The sequence below is a fragment of the Lissotriton helveticus genome, chromosome 3_1 (assembly GCF_964261635.1).
Source record: "Lissotriton helveticus chromosome 3_1, aLisHel1.1, whole genome shotgun sequence".
Taxonomy (NCBI): Eukaryota; Metazoa; Chordata; class Amphibia; order Caudata; family Salamandridae; genus Lissotriton; species Lissotriton helveticus.
The window spans coordinates 557,511,676-557,537,604 of record NC_136061.1 but is presented as its reverse complement, the minus strand read 5'-3'; the positions used below and the strand labels follow the sequence as shown (position 1 = coordinate 557,537,604).

Here is a 25,929-nt window from a genome sequence, read left to right as displayed (position 1 = left end):
CGGATCGCCCGCAGCTCCAGAAGGTTGATGTGGAGCCGGGACTCCGCCGGAGACCAGAGGCCTCTGATCTCCCTCTCTCCCATGTGGCCTCCCCATCCCAAGAGGGACGCGTCCGTCACCACTACGTGCTCCGGTTGGGGAAGGGAGAGAGATCTGCCGCTGAACCAATCGCGGTCCGTGAGCCACCACTGCAACTGTCTTGCAGTGCCCTCCAAGATCAGGACATAGTCGGACAGGTTGCCCTGATGCTGTGCCCACTGAAACTTCAGGTCCCATTACAGAGCCCGCATGCGCCGCCTGGCGTGATGCACCAGAAGGATGTAGGAGGCCATCAGCCCCAGGAGCCGCAGCGTCAACCTGACCGAGACTCGGGATAAAGGCTGAAAGATCGGAATCAGAGCCTGAATATCCCGAACCCGCTGTTCGGGGGGATAAACCCGAAACTGCGCTGAGTCCAGAATCGCTCCGATGAAAAGGAGCTTCTGAGAGGGGCACAGGTGTGACTTTGGTACGTTGATGGAGAACCCCAGCTAGTGCTGGAGGTCGGCCGTAGTCTGGAGGTGGGAGACGACTGTCTGGGGCGAGCCCGCCTTCAACAACCAATAGTTGAGATAGGGGAAGACTGAAACCCCTAATCTGCGCAGATAAGCTGCGACCACCGTCATCACTTTCGTGAACACCCGTGGGGCGCTGGTAAGGCCGGAGGGGAGCACGGTAAACTGAAAGCGCTCGTGGCCTACCGTGAACCACTGGTAACGCCGGTGGGCCAGCAGGACGGGGATGTGGAAATACGCATCCTGCAAGTCCAACGCTACCATTCAGTCCTCTGGGTCCAAGGCAGCTAAGACCTGAGCCAAAGTCAGCATCTTGAACTTCTCCTTCGGGAATAAGCCGTTGATGCTCCGTAGGTCCAAGATAGGGCGTAGGCCTCCTTTGCCCTTCTTGGGTCCAAGAAGGTAGTGGGAATAGCAACCACGTCCTACTTCTGGCCCAGGAATGCGCTTGATGGCCCTCTTGGCCAAGAGGGCCATAACTTCCTCCTGCAGAAGTTGCAAGTGATCCCCCGACATGCGGTGGTACTGCGGTGGCATGGCTGGAGGAGTCGCCTCGAAGAGGAGGTGTAGCCCCTTCGGACGATTTGCACCACCCACCTGTCCGATGTGATGGAATGCCAGTTGAGGAGGTGATGGCGAACCCTGCCCCCCCAATGGCGTCGAATGGGCCTGAAAGCTTGGACTAGGAGGACTTTAAGGCAGATGCTGCAGGGACGGATGTGGACTGACATTGCCATTGTCCCCGGGCACCGCCTCGGCGGTTACCACGTCCGCGACCACGTTGAGGTTGGTTCTGCGGCCTGTGGCCAGCTGGATGTGTGGGGGCACGCCTTCCTTGGCCACGAAAGGGGCGAAAGGCGGAGGTTTGCTGGCGTTGGCCGAAGCCCAAGGACTTGGCCGTAGCCCTGGAGTCCTTGAAACGCTCCAGCGCACTGTCTACCTTGTCGCCAAAGAGGCGACGGCCATCAAAAGGCATGCCCATAAGAGTGGCTTGGACATCCCCCGAAAAGTTGGCGGACCTCAGCCAGGCGTGGCGGCTAACCGCCACCGTCGTTGCAATCGCCCTACCCAGTGAGTCCGAGGTTTCCAGTCCACACCGTATTGGGTAAGCTTTGCCTGGACGTCCACCGGGCACTGCGGCAGCACTTCCGCAACCGTATCCCACAGAGAGTGGGTGTAACGGCCCAAAAGGCAGGCGGTGTTGACAGACCGCAACCCCAAACTCAGTGAGGAGAACAGTTTCTTCGCAAACTGATCGTATCTTTTGGATTCCCGATCCGGAGGAGCGGTCGGGAATGCGGTCTGGGAGGTAGAGGCCTGGATCACCAGGCTCTCGGGGTGGGGTGAACGGACAGGAAGCTGGGGTCCCCCGGAGCCGGACGGTGGCGTCGGGCCACGTTCCGATCTATGGGAAGGCCCGTAGAGGGCTTGGACCAGGTGCCCACCAGAACGTCAGTGAGGGCTTCATTAAACGGCAGGAGAGGCTCCGAGGAGCGTGCCTGCGGTTTGAGCACCTCAGTGAGGAGGTTAGTCCTCACGGCCGCGACAGGGAGCTCAAGAGCCAAAGCCTTGGCTGACCTAGTCAACACAACACTGTAGGCAGGCCCCTCCTCCGTAGCCACGGTAGGAGGGGAGACAAATCCAATGTCGGGCCAAGTGTCCAGAACACTGGCCTCCCCCAGCTCATCTGCCCAGTCCTGGCTCAACTGGCACTGTAGTGCCAGAGGGTCCTCAGACCCCTCCCAGTCCCCCTCGTCATCCATCTCCTGATAGTCCGGAATAAATGATGGAGCCGGGTCGTTGGTGAAGGGCTCACCGATCGGCGTCGAAGACGGCGCCGGTTCGATGCCGGATCTGGACCAGGGACGACATCGTCTGGTGATGGCGTCGGGGGCTACACCCTTGGTGACTGCGCCAGCGGAGGGGTCGTAAGGTCGACCGGCGACGTCACGGATCCAGGCCTGGATCCTGAGGAGCCCACCGGCGTCGGGGCCGGAGTCGTCGACGGCGCCGGGGCCGAAGCACCCGCCGGCCCGCCTGGGCTCCCAGACGGACCCGCGGGGCCCGAAGGCGCCTCGGTGGGTTCCGCCGGAGGGAAGCGCGACCTCATGGCCGTGAGGAAAGCTCTAATCTCCTCTGGCGTCGCATGCTGCCCAGGGACCGGCGGGTATGGAGCGGGACCGGCGGGTATGGAGCTGGACGTGGCGCTTGCGGCTCCAGCGGAGCCGCGTGGGCAGTGTCGTCCGAACACTTGGCCGCGTCGCGCGAGCGTCGGGGGGAGTCGGAAGAGCGATGTCGCTTCTTCGACTTCTTTTTAGAGTGTCCCGACTTACCTGAGGACTTAGAGCCCGGCGAGTGGTGTTGACTCGTCGAGCGGCGATGACTGTGGCCCCGCGACTGGTCCCTCGACCTCCTCCTGGACCGGGACCTCGAGCGGCGCGGGGCTGACTGCCGGAGCTCGAGACGCTTACGGGACAGCTCCCGCCTAGCCTTCGAGGTCAAGGCCCGGCAGTCGGGGCACGACTTGTCATCGTGGTCAGCCACGAGACAGTAAAGGCACCGACGGTGAGGGTCGGTCAACGATATCAAGGGGTGACAATCGTCACAGGGTTTGAACCCGGGCATCCCTACCAGCACCGCGAGTCGAGGTATCGATTCGAGAAGGATCCAAAAGAGATCAAAAAGTTAGTCAAAAATTGACTAGGAGTACTGCTCTTCCCGGATCTGTGCTTGCTGGCGCAGAAAAAAGAACTGACGTCAGCGCGCGAGGGCGGCGTCTAAGTACTCCAACGACGTCATCCCGGCGATCACGACGCCGACGACGGATGCGGAGCCGCAGACGACGCCTACCGACGCGCAGGGGTACTGCTACGCAAAACTTTCCGGATCCAGTCTGACGCCTGGGGATTTTCTAAGGTAAGGAATCGAACACTAACCTGTTTCTTTCAGATAGTCTTTCACACTCTGCTCCACCTCAACGGCACAGTGAGCAAAGTATACAGTGGGCTGGAATGACACCCACAGTTATTGAAACCAACTGACATTTTGTCAAACATTCATCCATCTCATCTAATTTTTCTCAGTGACTAACCAGCTTCATGTCAGCGGGTTTTAATTCCCATTGCATTCAGAAGAGATGCTTAAAACTTCCAGTTGAGCTCTTAAAGAGGATGATAAATGATGTAAGATTCTGAATTGGGGAACAGCCAGGACCATAACAGAGATACTCATGCACCTGCTTCATTGCTTCCTGTCAAAGTAGTAAATCTGACTGATGTGCTGGAATAATTTATTTTTCAGTACCATGGCTGCCCTCACAGTGAGAATGACTCGCCTCTCAAATGTGGCAATACCAAGGTGATTCACTGATTTTTACAACAGAAAATAGATGCCTTTTACCCATCCACTGTCACAAGCACAATACAGGCCCTAGGTATACTGATAGTATCCACACCTGTCTGTTAAGTAAAAATGGGTGTGACACAGCTGTACAGAATATCAATCATGATGTCTATCCAAAGGCAGATAGCTTATTTGGTGCACAAACAGAATGGCCTTGATTAACTGAGCTCCAACAGGCTAAGATGGTGATGTCTTCAGCTGTGTTTCAAAAGTCTTAACAACCATCAACAGAAAGTCATTAATAAAGGCGAGAAGCGGCCGTTGCAGCATTGCGGCAAAGCTGGTTAATCAATTGGGGAATTCCCTTGTGCTTAAAATTCTTAAATGTAAACTGCAAGAGGTATAAAATGAGGCCTGAGGGTGGGGGAAAATGTACCACCCCTACCAGCAGTTGCTATAGTTGTGTCGGACTAACTGGTGGAGTTGGAGCTGTCCTTAGGAGTGGAGGCTCAGGAGACTCAAAATCGGATCTTAGAACCTCATTAAGTACCAGATAACATATAGTGAGACACTGTATTATGAAAAACTGATGAGGAACTGGAAAAGTATGTCTTAGAATTTCTGATTATTTTCACATGAGGACACAAATGGTCATAAGTGCCTAAGTGAAGAGTAGAGTTTTTGATTCTTGAATAGCCAAGCAGGATTCTTATATGTCCTGCAGATTCTAGGGGAGGATTTTGGGCCATATGTGGTTCTAAGAGGCAGGACGGTTGTTAATCACCCTGGCAATGCAGAAGAGAACTTCCAATATTATCTAACGGAGGCTATACACCGGATGAAGCGGAACCAACTAAAGTGTAATACACAAAAGACAGAAATCATACTCCTAGGCAAATCTAATAATTTCACCCCCAGTCGCTGGTGACCACCCAATAACCCCTTCCACCCAGTGGAGGTAGTTAACAATCGGGGTCAAATTTGACTCAACTCTATCTTTCCACCCACAAGCATTATCAGTGGTTGGGAAATGTTTTCAGCTGTTTAAATCTCTGAAGAAGTTTTTTGATCTTCTTCCAATAACAGCTAGGAAAACTTCTACAGCAGCCCTAATCACTTCCAGTTTAGACTATTGCAATAGCCTTTATGCGGGTGCTAACAAGATATTATTCATGATGCTCCAGACAGTTCAACATGCAGCACCCCGTCTGGTCTGGTGCTGAGACTGCCACGCCACTCCTCAGCTTCCGCAGCCTTAAAACTACCGCATTGGCTACCTATCCATAAAAGAGTACTATTTAAGATACTCGTCATCACTTTTAGAGCTTTCAGGGCCTCAGGACCTAAATACCTAACATCTAGATTCACACCCTATGTTACTATACGCCCTCTTAGATCCTCCTCAGCCAATCTTTTAAAACCCACACTGTTCAGATACAAAACTGAGGGTGGAAGATCAGTAACAGCCCTGATTTCTAGATGCGTAATACTCAGTAGGTTGGACTATTATAATGTCCTCCTTATGGGAGCCCCTAACTAAGTGTTAAAAAAATTGAAACACGTCCAGATAGTTACAGCCAAATTTATACTAAACAGATCTCAGAACACCTCTGCTTCAGGTGCTCTTAGAGATCTCCACTGGCTACCCATCAAATCACTCTATATTGTTCTCAAAGCACTGAATAACAAAATACCAAACCCAGTGCAGGCTAAGTTGAGGAAATTCACCACTGGAAGGTCAACTCGTTCAACCACACTCAAATTTTGCCCAAGAACAGAGATTCAATCAATCAATCATACCATTTGTATAGCGCGCTACTCACCCGGAAGGGTCTCAAGGCGCTTAGGGGAGGGGTCCGCTACTGCTCGAACAGCCAGGTCTTGAGTTGTTTCCTGAAGGCGAGATGGTCCTGTGTCAGCCGGAGGTGGATGGGGAGGGAGTTCCATGTCTTGGCTGCCAGGTAGGAGAAGGATCTTCCTCCGGCGGTGGCTCTTCGGATGCATGGAACGGCGGCGAGGGCGAGGCTTGTAGAACGTAGCTGACGGGTGGGCGTGAAGAAGGTCAGGCGGTCGTTGAGGTACTTGGGGCCCAGGTCGTAGAGAGATTTGTGTGCGAGGGTAAGGAGCCTGAACGTGATCCTTTTGCTGACGGGGAGCCAGTGCAGGTCCCTCAGGTGGCCGGAGATGTGGCTGCGTCGGAGGATGTCCAGGATGAGTCGGGCGGAGGCGTTCTGTATGCACTGGAGTCTTTTCTGTAGTTTGGCTGTGGTTCCCGCGTAGAGGGTGTTCCCGTAGTCCAGTCGGCTGGTGACGAGGGCCTGGGTGACCGTCTTCCTGGTTTCGGTCGGGATCCATCGGAAGATCTTCCGGAGCATACGCAGGGTGTTGAAGCACGATGAGGAGACGGCGTTGACTTGTCTGGTCATCGAGAGGGAAGAGTCCAGGATGAAGCCCAGGTTGCGTGCGTGGTCGGTTGGCTTGGGAGCGGTGCCCAGGACGGGGGGCCACCAGGAGTCGTCCCAGGCGGAGGGCGATGGTCCCAGGATGAGGACTTCCGTCTTGTCTGAGTTCAGTTTCAGGCGGCTGTTCTTCATCCATTCGGCGACGCTTTTCATCCCTTCGTGCAGGCTCGTTCTGGCGGTGGTGGGGTCTCTGGTGAGGGAGAGGATCAGTTGGGTGTCGTCGGCGTAGGAAATGATGTTGAGGTTGTGCTGGCATGCGATGGTTGCAAGAGGTCTCATGTAGACGTTGAAGAGGGTGGGGCTGAGTGATGATCCTTGTGGTACGCCGCAGATGACTTCGGTGGCCTCGGATCGGGGGGAGGCGGACTCTCTGCGTTCTTCCGGCGAGGAACGAGCTGATCCACTCCATAGCCTTCTCTTGGATCCCGATGTTGCTGAGGCGTTGGACTAGAGTGCGGTGGCAGACGGTGTCTAATGCTGCAGAGAGGTCCAGGAGGATGAGGGCCGCTGTTTCCCCGTTGTCGAGCAGGGTTCTGATGTCATTGGTGGCAGCGATGAGGGCGGTCTCGGTGCTGTGGTTGGCTCGGAAACCGGACTGCGAGGGGTCGAGGGATCTGTTCGTCTCGAGGAAGGCTGCTAGTTGTCTGTTGACGGTCTTCTCGATGACTTTGGCAGGAAAAGGGAGGAGCGAGATGGGGCGGAAGTTCTTGAGGTCGGTGGGGTCCGCTGTTGGTTTCTTCAGTAGGGCGTTGAGCTCTGCATGCTTCCAGCTCTCCGGGAAGGTGGCGGTGTTGAAGGAGGTGTTGATGATGTCCCGGAGTTGGGGTGCGATGATGGAGTCGGCCTTGTTGAAGATGTGGTGGGGGCAGGGGTCGGTCGGAGATCCGGAGTGGATGGTGTTCATCGTGCGGGCTGTGTCTTCGGTGGTCACCGTGGTCCAGGTGCGGAGGGTGGCGGTGGGGGGCGTTGGTTCGGCGATTGGGTGCGTGGGTGGTGCGTCAAAGCTGTTGTGAATGTCGGCGATCTTGCGGTGGAAGAACGAAGCAAGTGAGTCGCATAGATCTTGTGAAGGAGTGATGTCGTTGTTGCCGGTGCTGGGGTTGGAGGACTCCTTGACGATGCTGAAGAGCTCCTTGCTGTCGTGGGCGTTGTTGTCCAGTCGTTCTTTCAGTGACTTCTTCTTGGTGGTGCGGATGAGCTGGTGGTGCTTGCGTGTAGCGTCTTTGAGGGCGGTCATGTTGTCTGTGGTCTGGTCGAGGAGCCAGGCTTTCTCGAGGGTGCGGCAGTTCTTCTTGGAGTCCTTGAGTTCTTCGGTGAACCAGGAGGCCTTCTTGCTTCTGGGTCTGCTAGGAGGGTTCTTCAGTGGTGCGAGGTCGTCGGCGCAGGCGGTCAGTCACTGCGTGAAGTTGCGGGCTGCTTCGTTGGGGTCCGTTGCGCTGGCGGGTGGGTTCTGGCTGAGGCAGGTGGTGAGCTGGTCGGCGGTGATCTTGCTCCAGCTCCTGTGAGGAACCTGTTGCGGGTGGCGGTGGGTCGTGGTTCTTCTGAAGCTGAAGTGGACGCAGCTGTGGTCGGTCCAGTGAAGTCCGGTGGAGTGGCTGAAGGTGGTGTGCTTGCTGGATGAGAAGACGGGGTCAAGCGTGTGGCCGGCGTAGTGGGTGGGGGTGTTCACCAGTTGCTTGAGTCCAAGGTTGGCGAGGTTGTCCAGCAGGGCGGCGGTGTTTCGGTCCTTGTTGTTCTCCAGGTGGAAGTTGAGGTCACCTAGGAGGATGTAGTCAGCGGAGCGGAGGGCATGCGGGCTGACGAAGTCCGTGATTTCGTCGCTGAATTGTGTACGTGGTCCAGGGGGCCTGTAGATGAGGGTGCCTCTGAGGGTCGTCTTTGGGTCGGTGTGTATCTGGAAGTGGAGATACTCGGCGGCGGTGAAGGGGTCGTTGGAGTCGGTCGTGATGCGGATGGTGTTCTTGTGTACGATGGCGATGCCTCCTCCAGTCTGGTTGACGCGGTCTCTCCGGATGATCTTGTATCCGTCCGGGATGGCGATGGCGATGTCGGGCGCTGAGGAGGCGTTCATCCAGGTTTCCGTGAGGAAGGCGACGTCTGGTGAGGTTGTATCGAGCAGGTTCCAGAGTTCGATGGCGTGTCTGTGGATGGAACGGGTTTTGAGCAGGATGCACTTGAGGTGGCTGTTGTTGGTGCTCGGCTTGGTGGCTGCGGTGCAGGTCCGGAGGCAGGTGAATTTGCAGGCTTGACAGGTGAAGGGTCCGTGGGTGCGTCTCAGGGTTGCTCGGTGGCAGGCTCTTGGTTGGTCGGGTTTGAGTGCGATGAGAGTGGCGGCGTCGTAGGTCCGTCGGGGGCCAGGGGTCCTGGCGCTGGGCGCGGTCCAGGCGCGGACGGTCGCAGACGGGCTTGCCTTTGGCGCACCTTCGGCACACAATCGGCGCGCCCGCTGCGCGAGCGTGGAGGCGGCATAAGAAGGGAGCCGGGAGGGAGGGTCCGCTGGGTGGCGGGAGCGGGGGGGCCAATCGGCTGGCGGGGGGCGGGCCGCAGGGGGGCAGCGGCGGGAAAAGGCGAGTGGCGGCAAACAGCAGGAAACCAGCACCCAGGAGCAGGAGGGGCGTGGAGGCGACCCGGCCTGGCACTTTAGCAAAGTGCGGCAAGGAGGACGCACCCTTACTGTTAAAGCGGCAGCTATGGAACAAGTTACCATCCCAAGTAAGATCCCAGACTAACTTGCTTAAGTTTTGGAAGGCCCTTAAAACTTGGCTCTTCCCTTACTAATCACAAGGAGAACATTTTAGCCTACTGCAGCTATACTTTTTTTTTCTTCCCCCCACCCCCATGATTTCTGCTCTCATTGATGAGTTTTGGCATTTAGCACCAGGATGCCATTCTGGTAACAGTGCACTCTATAAATAACTGATACAAATACAAATTCACCAGAGGACCGCATGTAAAGGACAAGAGGGCCGGTAGCGGCCCCCGGGCCATTGTTTCAGTATCACTGGTTTAGAACCTCTCATCCTTTTTTCTATCATACTAATCCCCTTCCCCCACAGCCATTAAGGATGCTTCTGATACTGTGAAAATCTTAAAGAAGCCTTAATTCCTTTGCGGCAAATATTTCCTAAAAACTTTCTGATGTTAACTATGTTACTCAGGTAGCAGGAATGTTATGGAGGAGGAAGATAAGATAACCTACCTGTACATCAAGCCAAAATGTGCTGAAAGAGCTTCATTGAAAAGCAAAAAACATAATGAAAGAGATGCAAAATTAGTTTTCCACAATGGTACCCACTTATAGTTTGACAAGGGGCTTGTTCACCTGTTCGTGCTGCAGTAATGGCAACTAACTAGCCATTCTCAAGTTTTACTGGCATAACAGCAGCTTTGTCCAAGCGAAGGGCACTGTATGTTTCCTATTAGTGCCAATCGGTTCTGAGAAAAGACCTCTTCCTATTGACACACCAGAATTCCTTTACATTTTTAGGCAATTCTAGATCTAACATTTGATGGAAGGAGTATGTGCATCTCCAACATTTGTGTAAGGTAAGGCACATCTGCCTCATAGTTTGAATAGACTGCAAAAACCTAATCTATTTGGACCATTCTATTGAACAACATAACTTTTGGTTACGACAGTAATAATTAACCTGCACATACTTGAGAACTTTGATCCGGAAACGTAGGTCACCAGGCTCTCCATCAACATGAGGCTCACCTATAAAAATACATAGTAAAAAGAAAATCTTAAGCACATTACAAGATAAGATTCAATTTTAGTTAGTTATTTTAAATGTAACATTCTGCAACACTTAGAAATAAATTACATCATTGCTAATGAGGCTCAGAACTCTTCAGAAACAGATCAGATGTTGGATACGCTTTCAGGATACTTGATGGAGAAGAGACCAATAGTGTGCAGTTTTGTGGCTTACAAAGATATTTTGTGTCATGTAGCTTAGGGTCTTAGGCAATTGTGTACGAGACAAAGGGCCAGATGTACAAAACTTGTTTGCGTTCGCAAAAGTCGCAAATGGACCGATTGGCATAATTAGCCACTCTGTGAACGCAAGAATTGATTTCGGAATGTATAAATCCCAAACTGCTATTTGGTAACACGTTATCGAATTGTAATTGCGGAATTGCACATACATAACGTCTTGGTATTTGGAAGGGGCGTGTTTAGGGTGTACCTTCGAAATACCAAATTTAAATGGTATGTATTCATGTTTTGAGACCGAATACCAATTGCAAAACCTTAATATTTTACCGACATTTGGAAGGAGGTGGTAGCCCATTTGCACATGGGAAGGGGTAACTCATGAGACACCTTCCCCTTGAGAACGTTAAAAGAAGTATTTTTTAAGAGCAGGCAGTGGTCCTAGGGACCACTGCCTGCTCATAAAAAATGAAACAGACGTTTAATTTTCTTTTTTGAAATGCATCCAATTTTTTATTTAAGGAAAACGGGATGCATTAAAAATAAAATCGAAAAGCAATCACAGACATGGTGGTCTGATGTACCCAGCAGTTTACCATCTCTGTGAAGGCCATCATTCCCAATGGGTTGTAAACTGCGCCCTACCTCATTAATATTCATGAGGTAGGGTTGATTTGCAACCCTTAGAAATCGCTATTTAATAATTGTACGTTTTCTTACATTAGTAATTGCGATTTCCTAATTGCGATTCGGTATGAATCGCTATTAGGAAAAAGCTATTCCAACTTTTCTGTACGTAGGGCCCAAAGTGTTTAATATTGGTTTGTATTCATGAAGCATGAGCCCAATATATATTTTTTAGCTCTTGTCCTACCACTGATGTTTTTGTGCACTTTGTTCGAGGCACTGACACAAAGAGTTGCAATAGTCAGGATGCAGTGTCTACCAGGAATTTTCTGTCTCTGTCTGAGACGAATTAAAGAATTCGTTCAATATTTCACACGATTGACAATTTCCTTTTTAAAGTATTTTTTGCCAAGAACATGCTCCCCATGTAATTGTGATTTTCCTCCTTAGTGATATATTTCAATTAATTGATGGTAAATACGAGAGCAGTCTGCATGAGGTTGACAAATTTGAACCTACAGAACAATAGCTCTTATTAAGGGAAAATCATTTCTTTTTTTTAAGTTCAGAAATTTTTATTGGGAGTTTAAGAGATGATCAGCATGTAAAACAATCTTAAGTGCAAAGTAATATTACATGTAAGAAACAAGAAAACAAGAAGGAGGCGAACTCAAGGAAACCAGTAAGGGGTACAAAAGTTACATAAAATTACAATATACATAAGTGACATGCAAGAAATCATATAAAGAATAGAATACAATATCGTTGCAACATTACATTGGTGTGAAGGTAAAACAACAAGCAGGACCACAGGATATATATGAGCGTAAGCAGCCGTACTTTAAGAACGCAAGTGTAAAAGGAGGTCATGGTGGTTTGTGTAAATCAAAGTATTCATCCATGGAAGTCCAGAGTTTCCTATGTGGGGGGCGCCAGGGGGTGGAGGCAAGGGCTAAATTATCGGCTCCTCTGAGATTTGAGACCCAATTGAGCCAGTGGGGGAAGGAGGCTTTAGCAGTGTCCTTCCAGTTGTTTAATATGATCTTAACCGCCGCCGTCAGTAGAAGGTCAAGAAGGGCTTTGTCATTGTCATTGAGTGTGTTGATTTTGGCAAACCCCAACACTAGGGTTGAGAATTCACTCGGAAGTGAAACGTGTAAGACTTTGGTGACGAAATCAAAGATTCTGTCCCAGTAGGAGGTGACACATGGGCATGTAAGAATTAGGTGTTCGAGATCTCCGCTTTCTACCTTGCAATTCCAACAGATGTCATCTTCCCTAATGTTGTGCAGGAATAGTCTCTTAGGCGTCCAGAAGGCTTTATGGAGGAGCCAGAACTTAGTTTGGGACAAAGTAGGGCTAATTTTGTGGCGTGTGGTGGATTCCCAAGTTCTGGCCCATTCTATGTCAGAAGTTGGTGTTGACGAATAAGAATCCCAGAACACCCTCAGAGAGTCAGTCAAGGTGGAAACTTGTGGGCGGATTAATTTGTAGATTCTCGAAGCTTGATGGCCGAGTCTGTTGAGTGTATGGAGAAAGTTGGGGAGGGAGGGGATGCGATCACTTAGGTCTGCCTTTGTGAGTGCTACTTTGATGTTTAGAAAGTTATAGAATTCCGTGTGTTGTAGCTGATATCTGGTTTGTAATGCGCTAAAAGGGAGCGGTGACAGGCCCTCATAGAGTTGGTGTGGAAAGTGTATCCCTTTGGCTATCCATGAGGCGAGGTGTAGTGGTTTCCCCTTGTATGTTAGTGTGTTGTTCTGCCAGAGTGATTCCCATCTAGACTTCCGGAACTGGTTTGGCAGATGTTTGCTCACTTGGAGTAAGGCCGTTTTGGTATTTTTAAAAAATGGGGCAGGAGCCTAGGGTTGGATTAATTTTAATGGTGAGAAGAGTGGCGGGATCAAGGCCTTGGAGGAGGGATTTTTCCACAGACAACCACACCGGGGTGTAGTCCGACTGAGGCATTAGCCAATATGAGCCTTGTTTGGCTAGGAAGGCGGTTTGATATAGTTTAAAGTCCGCCAGATTAACGCCTCCTAGGTTTTTATCCAAACGTAGCTTTTTTAGGCTAATCCTGGCTTTTTTGCCTTGCCATAGGAAAGAGGAAATCAATTTGTCCAGCTTGTTGTGGAATTCTTTGGAAAGGACGAGGGGTAGCATCGTACTAAGATAGTTGACTAAGGGGGACACCAACATTTTTATGGTCTCTACACGACCCCACCAGGTGATGAACCGGGGAGACCAACCATCGAGTAGGCGTTTAATTTTGGTAAGGGTGGTCGATTCATTATGTCTAAGTGTGCCTAGAAGTGAGTCTGTAAACTCCAGTCCCAGGTATTTAATAGCGTCCGTTTGCCACGTTAGTCCGGAGTCTCCTAAGACCTCCTTGTTGGTGTGGACATTTAGAGGCTTGACTTCGGACTTATCTCTATTTAATTTATATCACGAGAGGGCTGAGTATTTCCCGATGGAGGACATGAGTCCAGAGATAGAATTAGCGGGGTCTTCTGTAGCGATTAAGATGTCGTCAGCGTAGGCTGCTAATTTTACCTGAGTGGGACCGAAGGAGACACCAGCTATTTCTTTGTTGCGCATTATGTCAGTTAAAAGGGGTTCAAGGGCTAGGAGGAAAAGTGCAGGCGAGAGTGGGCAGCCTTGCCTGGTGCCCAGGTAGAGTCTGAACGAGCTGGAGAGGGTACCATTAATTGCTATTCTGGCTGACGGGGAGGAGTAAAGGGCCATCACCATTTTAATGAAGGATTGACCAAGGTTGAAACTGTACATACATTGTTGGAGGAAAGACCATGAGACCTTATCGAAGGCCTTTTCTGCGTCCAAGGTTATTGCTACCAAAGGGGAGGTAGAGGTCTTAGCTTTCTCTAATAGGTGACACAATAATCTAGTGTTGTCATTCGACATTCGATGTTTTAGGAAACCAACCTGTGCTGGCCCAATCAGTTTGGGAAGGAGAGTATTTAATCTATTCGCTAAAATTTTGGCATAAATCTTGCAGTCAAGATTTATCAAAGATATGGGGCGGTAATTCTTGGTGAGGAGAGGATCTTTACCCTCTTTGGGGATGACTATGATTGTGGCTTCACTCATCGAGGGGGAAACGCTACCACTGATCGCTGTAGAGTTAAAAAGGGAGTGGAGCGCAGGGTTGAGTTGGTTACTTAAGGCCTTATAAAAGGCCGCGGAAAAGCCATTCGGCCCGGTGGCCTTATTGCTCTTTAACGTTTTGATGGCCGCCGTAATCTCAGCGCGCGTGATGGGGGACCCTAATTGAGATTTGTCGTCTTCCGATAATTTTGGAAGATTTAGGGACTCAAGATATTCAGTGCAGGCTGTTATGTCCAATGATACCTCGTTTTTGTATAGCTCTTCGTAAAAAGTTTTGAATGTCTCAAGAATTTGTGGCTGTTTTGTATGGGTATTGTTTGCGTAGTCTTTTATCGAGGATATAGTGGTTAGTCTCTGTTTATGTTTGAGGTACGAGGCTAGGAGCTTACCCGCTTTGTTACCCTCGCATAGTTTCAGGGCGTTGAAGCGATTGATCCAAACACCCGCTCTCTTACTAGTGATGGTGTTATGTTCATATTTCTTTTGGGTCAAAAGATCTAGAGAGTTGGAATCGAGGGGGTTGGATTTATGGCGGGATTCTAGGAGTCTGATCTGGTGTTCTAGCAGTTCTAGATCTTTATTTAGAGCTTTGTTAGCTTTAGCTCTGATGTTGATAACGACCCCACGGATCGTAGCTTTCAATGCGTCCCACAAGGTATTAGGTGAAGTGTCTTGAACAACATTCAATAATAGATATTCCTCGATGGCGTTAGCTATAAGTAGTTTGTTAGAGGGATCGGACAGGGTTTCCTCGTTAAATCTCCATCTCTTAGGGGAAAGAATTGACCGGGAGCCAGCAAGTTTGGTGCGGATGCAGGCATGGTCGGATACTAATTTAGGGGCTATTTCAGTTTCCTCTATTAGGTGTGTGTAGGAGCTTGAAAGTAGGATGAAATCAATTCGTGAATACGATTTATGTGGGGCAGAGAAGAAGGTATAGTCTCTACCGTCTGGGTTTTGGAGGCGCCAGGAATCTTTCAGGCAGTAACGCTCGCATAGGCGTAAGAGGGCTTCGTGTGATCAGGAGGGGTGAAACATGCATTTGGATTGTCTGTCTAGGATTGGGTCCAGAGGGAGGTTGAAGTCGCCCCCCACTATTAGTAGGTCGTCTTGTGGGATGTGTTCTAACGAGCGAGAGACTGAGTCCCAAAATTCGGGGTCGTCAGAATTGGGGCCATAGATATTCACCACATGGATAGGGTCATCTTCCCTTAAGAGGTGTGACACAAGTAGTCTACCCATAGTATCTTGTGTGTGTGAGACTAGAGTCAAGTTGGCTTTTTTAGCTAGTAAAGTGATAACTCCTCCTATTTTGTGTGTCGCGGGGGAGCTCAGTATGTGCGATGACGAATGTACGTTCAGGAAACGCATGTCCTCTTCTGACAACTTAGTTTCCTGGAGTAAGACGACATCCCCTTTTGTTTTAGCAAGGTAGTCGAAGATTTTCCGTCTTTTAACCGGATGGTTAAGCCCTTTGACATTCAGGGAGATGACGGTAAGGTCGTCAGCTAATGATTTGGCGCTAGCCATCACAGTGGGAGTTACTCGCTAAGGAGCGATCTGGTGGCAAAAGTGTACGGTTAGCGTGGCAACGTGCTTGCCCTTGTGGGTCGAGTGGTGAATATAGACCTTGACTTGTTGTATGTAGAAGGTGTAGCCTGCATATTTTAATGTTTGGAAGTACAACTTTAACTAAAGGGACCAGGTTACAGCATGTGGACAACGATGAGTGTGTCGAGAAAAAGTTGGTGCTGTGCCTGCAAAGAACAAACATAAGCATAAAACAGTACAAAAAAGAGCTAGAAACTCTTGGTTTCTGGATCATCTTAACTAGGGAAAATCATTTCTGATCTTAATTAGTACGTGTTTGGCAGCGGCATGTTCACACCATTAGAAAATGAATGTGTTATTCTGTCTGTATCTAGAAGTATTCCAAGCCTTCCGATTTTTTTAAAAAAGAGGACCGAGTACAAGTTGCAGCAATTGGGGATACATTATATATTTATAGATCAAGGTGGAAAGGATCACTGGTCCTGCATAACCAAGGTCTGCAGGTGGATCGGTAGGTGTCTCCCAAATAAAAGACCCTCATACACATGTTTTTTCAGAGTCGTGTAGCGGTATATGATGTGTCCCCGCTTCTTGTAACACGTGTCCGTGCGTAATCCTTGGGTCAGTTTTTGTTTGCACCCTCCGCCAGGAGGTTGTACCATTGGTTAAAACAGTAGTGATGGTGAATAAGTGAAATAGTGCTATAAAGGTGTTCTAAAATACCCGGACAGCCAGAGGTTCAACTTTAATATTTCTGGATTCGGGTAGAAGGTTAAGGCGTGTCGCTATGGAATTATTTAGGAATTCTAGCGCACTAATCTTGTGAGGTTAAAAGTGGTCGACATGTTTCAGCCTTATCTGCCTGTTGGTCAGTCGGCTTTCCTCAGGACCATAAAGTGATTAAGTGAAAAAAAGGAAAAGGTAAATTTGTAACCTGATTCGTTTTGTGGTAGTAGGTCACATTGTACCTGTAGTAAGAGAAAAGGGAGATAGTGCAACCACATTTGTAGCGAGTAAGTGGGAATAGACACTTCAGCAATGTACAATGACATAGAGACACAGTTGAGAATTATGAAGCATATTATTAAAAAAACATATAAATAAAAACGAGTTGTGCAATACTAGACTCAGAGTCACATTCATATTAAGCGTCAACTTGCTCATTCTCAAAATTCTATGCGGAATATTGTAATGTATAAGTCCCAAAGTTGTATTTAGGCGTCATGAGATCATTTCTTTACAGTGCCCTGATATTAAAAGCGCTATTTACTTTAAGGCGCAATTTCATTGTTACATTACCATGACGTCACAGGCGCTTATCAATTTTACTGTGTCATCACGATTATCTTAGACATTGGTATAACGATGTAATACCTGTTCGAGTATAGACTCTTGCTATTATTTCAAAGTAAATGCATTCGTTATTAGACGGTACCAAGCACTCGTTTTACATGTATTCTGAAAATCGAACATGTGCATACTGCCGCTATAGTATCTTTAAATGCGCACTCTGGAAAGCCTATTCAGAAAGAGATTCTATTCGAAAAGTAGGCACTACTAACAAAAGTCTAGAACTAAGCAAAACTCAGTACAGAGCAGGGTCTTCACATGGACCTTATGGAATGTACCTCTACATTATGTAAGACTTGTCTCCTCGGGAACCACGGCAGTTAGGGGGAGGCTTCACTGATTTGGAGTGAGGAAAAAAAGAGTTAAGTAAAGGGGTTTTAATACTTGCGGTTTACTCCATAACGAAAAGGACAATGCTCCTCGATACCTCTAGCCTTCAAACACCCGTCTAGCAGCTTGTGCTGTCTCTGCCCTTGGTGACCCGGAATCAATCGCCAGTGTGTAACCTGTCTTCTTTTATTGCATAGTGATGGAAACTGAAGAGTTACTCGAGTGTTTGTACTTATTAGTTGTACTAAATTGTTATACCTAATTTTCAGATGAGAATTGTAATCATTTCTAGCTTGGAATTTATGAGAATGTACTCTTTAGGCGCTCATTCTGAATTTTCTCATAGTTAAAAAACGTTAGAGAATTCGTAATTCAGGCAAAATATCAATTATTTGTTAAGACATAACCACGGAACGGCATCATTCAGGCCCTCACTGTCTGTCTTAAGTCTGTGCACCCAACGTTGCTCTTTTTCAAATAAAATTTTAGCTGCATTCCTGTCCACAGTTTCCAGGGTTTCCAGGATGACCCACTGTAGGTCATTCACAGAGTGCCCAGATTCTTTGTAGTGAGTTGACATTTTTGTGGTTGTTTTTTTACAGTTCACATTGCTGCGGTGTTCGCAAAGTCTTTGTTTTGCTTTACGACAGGTCATGCCAATATATCTCATTTGACACGGGCAAGTTATCATGTAAATGACATGGCTTGTGTTGCAGTTCGTATGTCTTTTTAATTTCCAATTGAAGTTGGGAAGCAGCTGTAATTCCTTTGTGAGTTTTGTAGTGTCACAAACTGTGCAGTTTCCACATGGGTAATGGCCTGTTACTGGGCTGTTATTCCACAGTCCAGGTGTGTCTTTCTTTTTCTTAGGTGGGGGTCTCGTGTGCACCAGCAAGTCCTTGAGGTTGCGGCTTCTCTTGTTGGCAAACATCGGTTTAGGCCAATTCAGATTGTGAGATGTTACTATTCTCCAGTTTCTGTTGATTATTTACTTCACTTGGTTGGTGACTGGGCTATAAGTAGTTACACATGTGATCCTATCTTCCTTCAATTTAGCACACAAGAGACCTCCTAAACATGTTACAAAACTTTGAGTACTCGGAAGGAACAATGCTCATAGCGGGCTTAGATGTAGAGAGCTCTACACTAGTTTGCCACAACAAAAAACACTAGACACTCTTGAAACTATTCTCTTTAACATTGACTGGCCAAACAAAACCCCCAGACATTTTGTTTTGGAGTGCTGTAGATTAGCTCTAATGGAAAATGTCTTCAAGTACAAAGACACCCTCTTCCTTCAACGCCATGGAGTATCAATGGGCAGTACATTTGCCCAAAGTGTGGCGGGGTTGTACGTTAGCACCTTTGAACGCACCTTCGTTCAGAATGAGAACAATCCCTTTCTTCATCATATTCTCTTTTGGAAGAGATGAACAAGTTACTTACCTTCGGTAACGCTTTTTCTGGTAGATACTATATCTGCCTGTGGATTCCTCACCTTGTGAATACCCCCTTGCGTCAGCAACATTCGGAAATTCTTTTTTCGTAGCCTCACGCCGACGTGGACTCCTGACGTCATAGAGACACGACCTCGCTCGCGACTCCGCTGACGTCACCGACGCCTATAATAGGCCCACGCCGGCGTGATGACATCAGTTCCGCCCTTTTTTCCGTGCCATCGAGGCTCACGGACGGACCAATGACAGTAGAAATATACAAGTATACACAGTACTCAAGGCAAAACACACAGTGTTAAGCAAAAGCAGGAAAGCAACTGAAACATTTCCTTGACAATAAAATATATATATATATTACACTACAGTAACTCTGGCATAGAAGAGTGGACAACGGGGAGGCGGGTGGGTCAGTGAGGAATCCACAGGCAGATATAGTATCTACCAGAAAAAGCGTTACCGAAGGTAAGTAACTTGTTCTTCTGATAGATACATCTGCCGTGTGGATTCCTCACCTTGTGAATAGAGTCCCACAGCAGTCCCCACTCCCGGAGGAGGGTGTCCACTCTTCTAAACCAGGAAATCCTGAAGGACAGAGCGCGCAAAATGGCCGTCCCTCCTCACTTCGGAATCCAAGCAGTAATGCTTCGCGAAAGTGTGGAGGGAAGACCAAGTCGCCGCCCTACAAATATCCTCCACAGGCACACCTCTAGCCAATGCTGAGGTTGAAGACTTAGCTCTAGTTGAATGAGCCCTTATACCCTCTGGTGGTTCCTTACCGGCCAAAGAGTAGCAGATCTTTATGCAGAGGACGATCCATCTCGATAAAGTTCTTTTATGGACCGCTCTTCCTTTCTTGCAGCCAGCAAATCCAACGAAGAGCTGGTCTTCCAAGCGAAAGTCCTTGGATCTGTCCAAGTAAAAGGACACCGCCCTCTTAGGGTCCAGACGGTGCAGTCTCTCCTCCTCCTTGGAAGGGTGAGGGGGAGGATAGAAGGTAGGTAGGGTAATGGACTGTCCTAGATGGAAGGGAGTTACCACCTTAGGCAGAAAAGCAGCCCTGGTCCTAAGAACCATTCTATCAACATGAATGGTCAGGAATGGGGGCTTGGAGCTAAGAGCTTGAAGCTCACTAACCCTCCTTGCCGAGGTTATTGCAACCAAGAAGACTGTCTTAAGGGTAAGAAGCCTCATGGGACATTTGTGGAGAGGCTCAAAGGGAGCCCCCATCAAAAAGGTCAATACAAGATTTAAATCCCACTGAGGCACAATGAAAGGTGAAGGAGGGAACATATTAGTAAGACCCTTCAAAAACCTTAAGACCACAGGAGACTTAAAAAGAGAGGGCTGGTCAGGCAAGCAGAGAAAAGCCGACAGCGCCGACAGGTAACCCTTTACCGTGGCAACCGCCAGACCCTGCCGCGCCAAAGAAAGAGCAAATTGTAGAACATTAGACAAATGGGCCCTCAAAGGATCAACAGACCTTTCCCCACACCACGTGACAAATTTCGCCCATCTATAAGAATAGATGGACTTAGTGGAGTCACGCCTGGCTGACAAGATGACATCCACAACGTCAGGCGGGAGGGAAAAGGAATTCAGGTTGCCCCGCTCAATCTCCAGGCATGAAGGTGCAATGTCTGGAGGTGGGGGTGTAAAACCTGCCCCTCCATCAGAGAGAGGAGGTCTGCCCTGAGAGGGAGACGGAGCGGCGGGTGAGAGGAGAGGTGGAGTAGATCTGTATACCACACCCTTCTTGGCCAATCCGGAGCGACCAATATGACTTGGGCCCGGTCTTGGCGAATCTTCCTCAGAACCCGAGGAATCAAGGGTATGGGGGGAAACGCGTAAAGGAGTTGACCTCTCCAACTCAACTGAAACGCGTCCCCCAAGGCTCCTTGCATCGGATACTGGAGACTGCAGAACGACAGGCAGTGCGCATTCTCGCGAGTGGCAAACAGGTCCACCCGAGGAGTCCCCCACATCTGAAAGATGTCGTGAACCACCTCCGGGTGCAGCCTCCACTCGTGGTCGGCAGAGAACTGCCGACTGAGACTGTCTGCACAAACGTTCAGAACACCGGCCAGATGATTTGCCATCAGACAAATCTGATGGTCCTGAACCCAGGACCAGAGACGCAGAGCCTCTCTGCAGAGACACTGCGACCCTACTCCTCCCTGCTTGTTGATGTACCACATCGCAGTCGTGTTGTCCGTCAGGACTTGAACAGACTGACCGCGAAGGGAAGGGAGGAAGGCCTTGAGCGCCAAACGTATCGCCCGCAATTCTAGAAGGTTGATGTGAAGCAACCTTTCCTCTGGAGACCAAAGGCCTTTGACCTCCAGATCCCCCAGATGAGCACCCCACCCGAGAGTGGATGCATCCGTTATCACCGTGGCCACCGATGGGGGAAGTTGAAAAGGCTTTCCTTGGGACAGATTGCCTTCCACGCCCTACCAAGACAGATCCGCTGCAGCTTCTCTGGAGATCCTCACTGACTCCCTGAGGTCTCCGCTGTGCTGATACCACTGCCTGCGGAGACACCACTGGAGCGCCCTCATGTGCCAGCGTGCATGGTTGACCAACAGAATGCATGAAGCCATCAGACCGAGCAGGCGAAGGACCTTCAGGACTGGAACGACCGCTCCATTGTAAAACAAAGGAATCATCTCCCGTATGTCGCGAATCCTTTGAGGGGGAGGGAATGCACGACATACGGTTGTGTCCAGTACCGCACCTATGAACAGGTTGCGCTGGGAGGGCACCAGGTGAGACTTGGGTACATTTATTGAAAAACCCAACCTGTACAACAACTGGGTTGTCTCCCGCAAATGATGGAGCACTCTCTCTGACGACTCCGCTTTGATCAGCCAGTCGTCTAAATAAGGGAATACCGGAATCCCTGACCTTCTGAGATGTGCCGCCACCACTGCCATCACCTTGGTGAAGACTCGAGGCGCAGTAGTAAGTCCAAACGGAAGGACCGCAAACTGGTAGTGCTGCGATCCCACCGTAAAACGGAGATACCTCCTGTGCGACTTCAGGATTGGGATGTGAAAGTAAGCATCCTGCAAGTCGAGTGACACCATCCAGTCTTCTTCTTGCAGCGCTTGAAGAACCTGAGCAAGGGTGAGCATCTTGAATTTCTCCTGTTTCAGATAGAGATTCAAGATCCTGAGATCCAGGATTGGACGAAGCCTGCCATCCTTCTTCGGAATCAGGAAATACCGGGAGTAGCATCCCTGACCCCTTTCCTGCTCTGGGACCACCTCTATCGCACCCTTTCTTATCAGAGTTAAAACTTCCTCTTGCAGAAGAGACAGATGCTCCTCGGAGCAATACCCTTGGCAAGGAGGGAAATTGGGAGGGAATTCCCGAAAGGGAAGGGCATACCCATTTTCCACAAGATTGAGAACCCAAAGATCTGACGTAACCGATTCCCAATCCTGTAGAAAATGGGTAAGCCGGCCCCCAACCGGACCCACATGATCCTGAATGTCGGATCTAGGGCTGCTTCTCAGGGGCAGGAGGGTTGGAGGAAGTGGAGGAGGAAGAGACCTGACGTCCACGAGGACGCACTCTTTGCTTTCCCCTGTAGGACCTGTATAAGGAGTTTTGCTGCTGCTGTTGTTGCTGCTGCTGCTGCTGGCCTTGCCGGAAATTCCGAAAGGCAGGACGGCCAAAACCTCTGAATCTTCTGCCAGTTGAAGAACCTCTCATTTGGAGACCCAGGGATTTAGCAGTCGCCTTGCAATCTTTAAACCTCTCAAGGGCCGCATCAGCCTTCTTCCCAAAAAGGCCTGAACCATCGAAAGGAAGATCTAATAATGTCGCCTGAACATCAGCCGAAAAGTCAGAAGATTTCAACCAGGCAGACCTCCTAGTAGCGACAGCAGTGCCCATAATGCGCGCCACAGAGTCTACAGTATCCAAACCGCTCTGAATGACCTGGCGAGCCGCTGCCTGAGCGTCAGAGATGACTTCCTCAAAATCCTTCCTGCTGTCATCAGGAACTTTTGGAACCAGAACATGTAAAGAGTCCATCAGAGCGTGTAAATATCTCCCCATCAAGCAAGTGGCATTTGATGACTTCAATGCCATACTGGCAGAGGAGAAGGACTTCTTTGCCACCTGATCCTGCTTCTTTGCTTCCTTCTCAAAAGGAACCTGAGGGAAAGCACTAATGTTCTTTTTGGAGCATGCAGCCTGAATGACCAAACTCTCCGGTGAAGGGTGAGAGGTTAAAAAGGCAGGATCATCAGGGGCAACCCTGTATCTTCTGGCTACACTTTTAGAGACAGCTGGAGCCGACAAAGGTTTTTTCCACACCTCCAGAATGGGCTCTGTTAGAGCATCATTGAAAGGAAGAAGAGGTTCCACCACTGAACTCGGAGAATGGAGTACTTCAGTCAGAATATTAGATTTGAATTCTGCTGTAGGCAAAGTCAACTTAAGCAGACTGGCAGCCTTTCTCATAATCAAATGATAGGGTTGAATGTCCTTAGAAGGAGTACTAGAACCTGATGGTAACTCCCACTCTGGAGAGAAATCCAGGCTTCCTGCTTCTGCCAAATCTTCAAAAGTATCTTCATCCAACTCACCCTCCTCAAGGTCAGATTGTGAGTCCAAAAACCTCCTTTCCTCCAGAAGGCGCTGAGCCTCTCTTCTGGATCTCATCTTGACCCGTTTTGCCCTCGGATCCACCATCGGCTCCGACGGATTCGGAATCGACGTCGGGATCGAATCCGCAGGTTCAGAGGGATGTGTTCTAGGCCGACCCGGAGCAGGCGAAGCCGGAACCGGCGTCGACGGCTTCGGTGGAGCCGGAAAATGCCACGGCGGCGTCGGAGCCGGCATGTAAGGCATAAACGGAGCCGGAGGGTAGGAGTGAGGGACTCCTAAGTTAAAAGCCAAAGGACCCATGGGACCCGAAGGTGCACCAGAGGGGTACCACGACCTCGAAAAGACTCCATACATCGCGTTGAGAAACGCAGAAGGGTCCTGGCCTGGGGCAGGAAATGGTGGATGAAAACCTTCAGGCCTGTCCCGAGGAGCGTTCGGATTCGGCTCACCTAAGGGCTCGGAACCCTCATCCTCATGAGGCTCCTCCTCATCTCGGGCCGGGGACGGCGCCGGAGATGGATTCGGAGCCGAATTCGGAGTCGGAGACGGAGCCGGAGACGGCGCCCGTGACTCAGAAGGGGAAGCCTCACCTTCAGGTTCTGGATCCGAAACTTCAATGGTCACCACCTTCGAACGAACCTTCGGTGACCTCGACCTCGACCCCGACTCCTTACCAGAACGACGTCGGGACTCATGTCTCCTCTTCTTATGTTTCCTCTTCTTTGAAACATGGTCCGAAGCCGACTTCGAAGACGACCTTCCTCTAGATCTAGACCTGGACCTCGATCTCGACTTCGACCTCGCCCTTCGAGAACGAGACTTCGACGATTTTCCTTTTCCAGCTTTCATTTTAGCCACCAGGAGCTTCGCCTCTCTCTCCCTCAGGGCCTTCGGGTTCATTTTCTTACACGAAGAGCAGTCCTCACATCATGGTCCGAGCTCAAGCACCAGATGCAGTCGCTGTGTGGGTCGGTAATGGACATCATTTTGCCGCATTCTCTGCAGGGCTTGAAGCCGGTCTTTTTTGAAGACATTGTCGAAGAGACAGGATACAGAGACGCAGAAAATGTTAATAATATAGACAACAAAGTATCCGTTGGCTACAGAGATTCCCGATAACCGTTAGCGTCGACGACGCGGAAAAAAGGGAACTGATGTCATCACGCCGGCGTGGGCCTATTATAGGCGTCGGTGACGTCAGCGGAGTCGCGAGCGAGGTCGTGTCTCTATGACGTCAGGAGTCCACGTCGGCGCGAGGCTACGAAAAAAGAATTTCCGAATGTTGCTGACGCAAGGGGGTATTCACAAGGTGAGGAATCCACACGGCAGATGTATCTATCAGAAATATAGATGATATCTTCTTAATTTGGAAGGGTGATAAGGAAACCTTGACGGACTTTCATCGCTGGCTTAATACCCAAGATGAATGCTTGAAATTTACATACACTGCCAATGAAAGTACTTTAGATTTTTTAGACTTTACCATCTTTTCTAGAGACAATACTTTGCACACCCGTACTTTCTTTAAACCGACGGCCAAGAATAGCCTGCTATCTTTTCAAAGCTTTCATCCAAGACCCTTACGGGAAAATCTACCGTACAGCCAATTCCTTCGCTTGAGGAGAAATTGCAGCTTAATTACTGACTACAAAAGTCAAGCGAATGACCTATATGACAAACTACTGGTTCGTCAATATCCAAAGAAGGTGATCAACACATGCAAGAAACGTGCCCGCAACCAACCAAGAGAAGCACTCCTAGAGACGTGTGCTAAATTGAAGGAAGATAGGATCACATGTGTAACTACTTATAGCCCAGTCACCAACCAAGTGAAGAAAATAATCAACAGAAACTGGAGAATAGTAACATCTCACAATCTGAATTGGCCTACACCGATGTTTGCCAACAAGAGAAGCCGCAACCTCAAGGACTTGCTGGTGCACACGAGACCCCCACCTAAGAAAAAGAAAGACACACCTGGACTGTGGAATAACAGCCAAGTAACAGGCCATTACCTATGTGGAAACTGCACAGTTTGTGACACTACAAAACCCACAAAGGAATTACAGCTGCTTCCCAACTTCAATTGGAAATTAAAAAGACATACAAACTGCAACACAAGCCATGTAATTTACATGATAACTTGCCCGTGTCAAATGAGATATATTGGCATGACCTGTCGTAAAGCAAAACAAAGACTTTGCGAACACCGCAGCAATGTGAACCGTAAAAAAACAACCACAAAAATGTCAACTCACTACAAAGAATCTGGGCACTCTGTGAATGACCTACAGTGGGTCATCCTGGAAACCCTGGAAACTGTGGACAGGAATGCAGCTAAAATTTTATTTGAAAAAGAGCAACGTTGGGTGCACAGACTTAAGACAGACAGTGAGGGCCTGATGATGCCGTTCCGTGGTTATGTCTTAACAAATAATTGATATTTTGCCTGAATTACGAATTCTCTAACATTTTTTAACTATGAGAAAATTCAGAATGAGCGCCTAAAGAGTACATTCTCATAAATTCCAAGCTAGAAATGATTACAATTCTCATCTGAAAATTAGGTA

The 25,929-nt window shown here is 49.2% G+C and overlaps 1 protein-coding gene across 1 annotated transcript in view; it reads right to left on the bottom strand.

The window, feature by feature from the left end:
* The window catches only part of DNAJB11 (DnaJ heat shock protein family (Hsp40) member B11), a 201,749-nt gene that overhangs the window by 29,787 nt on the left and 146,033 nt on the right, over positions 1-25,929 (bottom strand). The window contains exon 7 of the mRNA XM_078680479.1: positions 10,019-10,076. Within this exon, the coding sequence (XP_078536605.1) occupies positions 10,019-10,076 (58 nt within the window). The remainder of the gene's footprint in view (positions 1-10,018; positions 10,077-25,929) is intronic.